The sequence below is a fragment of the Empidonax traillii genome, unplaced genomic scaffold (assembly GCF_003031625.1).
Source record: "Empidonax traillii isolate 1590-97213 ecotype Southwest subspecies unplaced genomic scaffold, ASM303162v1 scaffold1668:size145401, whole genome shotgun sequence".
NCBI classification, from domain to species: Eukaryota; Metazoa; Chordata; class Aves; order Passeriformes; family Tyrannidae; genus Empidonax; species Empidonax traillii.
The window spans coordinates 56,727-59,274 of NW_020956861.1; the positions used below are offsets into that span (position 1 = coordinate 56,727).

At 51.8% G+C, this 2,548-nt stretch overlaps 2 protein-coding genes across 2 annotated transcripts in view; both read right to left on the minus strand.

Annotated features, from left to right (window-relative positions):
* Positions 1-553, minus strand: part of LOC114070714 (ribonuclease 3-like) — a 3,187-nt gene extending 2,634 nt beyond the window's left edge. Inside the window, exon 1 of the mRNA XM_027908265.1 lies at positions 180-553. The gene's annotated coding sequence lies outside the window, so the exon portion shown is untranslated. The remainder of the gene's footprint in view (positions 1-179) is intronic.
* Positions 1-2,548, minus strand: part of LOC114070709 (serine/arginine repetitive matrix protein 2-like) — a 37,711-nt gene that overhangs the window by 345 nt on the left and 34,818 nt on the right. Inside the window, exons 12-13 of the mRNA XM_027908258.1 lie at positions 91-159; positions 3-19 (exon numbers count right to left, since the gene is read on the minus strand). Coding sequence (XP_027764059.1) covers positions 3-19; positions 91-159 — 86 coding nt within the window. The remainder of the gene's footprint in view (positions 1-2; positions 20-90; positions 160-2,548) is intronic.

The window sequence follows — 2,548 nt, forward strand, 5'->3', positions numbered from 1 at the left end:
GCAGACACCGGGTGCTTCCCTGCACACACAGCACAGGCCTCAGAATCGGAGCAGCCTTTGGCAACCGCGGGATTTGGGGAAAACTCTCACCTGAAAGATCCTTCATCACCACGTAATGGCCGGATCTCTTCTGGGCCTTCTCTCCCACAGCAACCAGCCCTGGGAACAACACAGTGCACTTCACATCCCTGATTCCCACCTGACTCCTGTGCTCTCAGCAGCAAAGCAAGGACAGGGATCCCTGGGAACACCTGGAGACTCCACACGAGTCTCCAGCCTCCCTTTCATCCAGCATTTTCCCCTCTGGTTTTCCCAAAGGCTCCAGGAAGACTCTGAACAAAAAACTTTGAGCAGTTTTGCACAGGCCAGAACCCCCCTGGTTTTCCATGGAAACCTGGTTTTCCACAGCCCCTCTGGAGGAACAAGAGGGAAACTCAAGAACTCGGTTCTGTGCAGCCCAAGAGTCCCTCAGTCTGCCTCCAACACAGGGATCATGGAAGGATTCCCAGGGAGCAGGAAACGTCCCTGGGTGTCCCCTCCTGCCAGCCATGAGCCCGTGGAGTCGGGGCACACACGGGCTGCCTGTATTCCAATGTGCTGTGCCTGCAGGGTCACAGCCAGGGCACTGTCACCTCCATCCCCCTGGGAAAGAAGGCGGCAGAGGAGCAGGGAGCAGCCCCGAGTGGGTGCAGGGAGCACAGGCTCTCACGGAGCCCCCGGCAAACCCCAAAGCTCCACAGTTCAACTTGGAAACTCTTCCAAGAAATGCCAGTGACCAGCTGTGAGAGAACCCCAAGTCTCTCCCCGTGGATTTTGCCATTTTCAGCCTTCATCCCTTCCACCTTCCTTTGTTTCTTACCTCAATTTTCCTGTTGTGGCTCTGGGCACTGAAGACAGGGAGAAACTGCAATTGCTTCCAGTGTCTTCCTGCCCCTTCAGCTTTTTTTTTGGGTGGCTTTTGGGTTTGTTTTGCTTTACAAGAAAGTCCTTCCCTCCTTACCAGACACTCATCCCAATACTCCTGCAGCGTCCAAGTGGGGAGCTTGCAAGGGGCAGGAACCCATCAGAGACAGAATTTTACATCCCAGATAACCAGAGAACTCTTTCTCCACGTTAAAACTCTCCCTGTCACTCCAAGGCACTGACACTCAACTCCACATCTTGTCTCTGGGGCCTCAACAAGGAACTTCCAAAAGCTGCTGCCTCCTGAGTCGCTCCTTGGCACATCCCTTGGGACTAGGAACTGTATTTTATTTGAGCAGTAAGTTAAAAATGTGTTTAAACCCCTTACAAAACAAACCTGGGTGGGTTATTTATTAACAGACAGATTTGCTTTCAAGAATTCCTGACTTTTCTTTAAAACTCTGCACTGAAATTGAAAAAAAAAAGGACTTTCCAAGCATTTAATCATCCAAGATCAGTAATGTCTGAAGAACTGCTCGTCCTAAATGGATAATCCCTGTCCAGCTGCCTCCCCCTGGTGCAGGACAGCTGCTGCCTCATCTCCCTGTGTCCCAGAGCTGGTGGCTCAACAGCAGACAGGATTCTGCATCCAGGCACAACTTCTGTGGGAATGATCAGACAAGGTTGCCCACATGATCACAAATATTTCAGAGCCAGGAAATCCAAAGCAAAGCTCTTATGGTCATCCCTCTTTTCAGGTGACTGTCACAGGCCAGGAAGAGGAATCCTTGGCAATCACTGTCACCTTTTGGTTTGAATTCCTGGACAAAGAAAGACTGTATAGAAAAAACCATGGGAAGAGTTTGGTCATTCACAGAATCCCAAAATCACTGAGGCTGGAAAAGACCTCCAAGGTCATGGAGTCCAACCTGGTTTTTTTTTCTTCCAAGCTCAGTTTTGAGCGGTGACAAAAGCAAAACCAAGCCCTGAAATCCCAGAGCCCCAGATTGGTTTGGGTGGGAGGGACCTCAAAGCCCATCCAGGGACACCTTCCACCACCTCAGGTTGCTCCCAGCCCTGTCCAACCTGGCCTTGGAATAATTCCAAGTATTCCCATGCCACGGTTTTAGTTGGGACCTATTTCACACACTAAAGGTTCACGAAGAACAGAACAATTCCAGCAGAAATCCTGACTGCTGGAATTTGGCATTCTGGATTGAAAATGGTCAGAGCTTGGCTGGGTGTTTGGGGTGGAAAACTGTCATCCACACCCAAACCACCCTGGCCCAGCTGAAGGAGCAGCACCACTGCCTGGAATCAACTGCATGGTCCTGCTGCATCCAGTGGGTTTTCCACCCGTGGCAGGGACAGGGAGCCCTGGACAACAGGTGAGGTTTATGGAGGTAGGGAAGAGATGGCTCAAGCTGCCTCTGGAACCATCCCTGAGGTTGAGCAGAGGAGCCTCCAGCAGAGCAGAGCAGAGGTGGAACAGCAGGGACACGATGGACGGAAAAGGAGCCAAATCCATGCGGAAGCCCTGAGTGTGTGACAACCCTGAGTGTGACAGCCCTGAGTGTGACATCCCTGAGTGTGACATCCCTGAGTGTGACAGCCCTGAGTGTGACAGCCCGAGTGTGACAGCCCT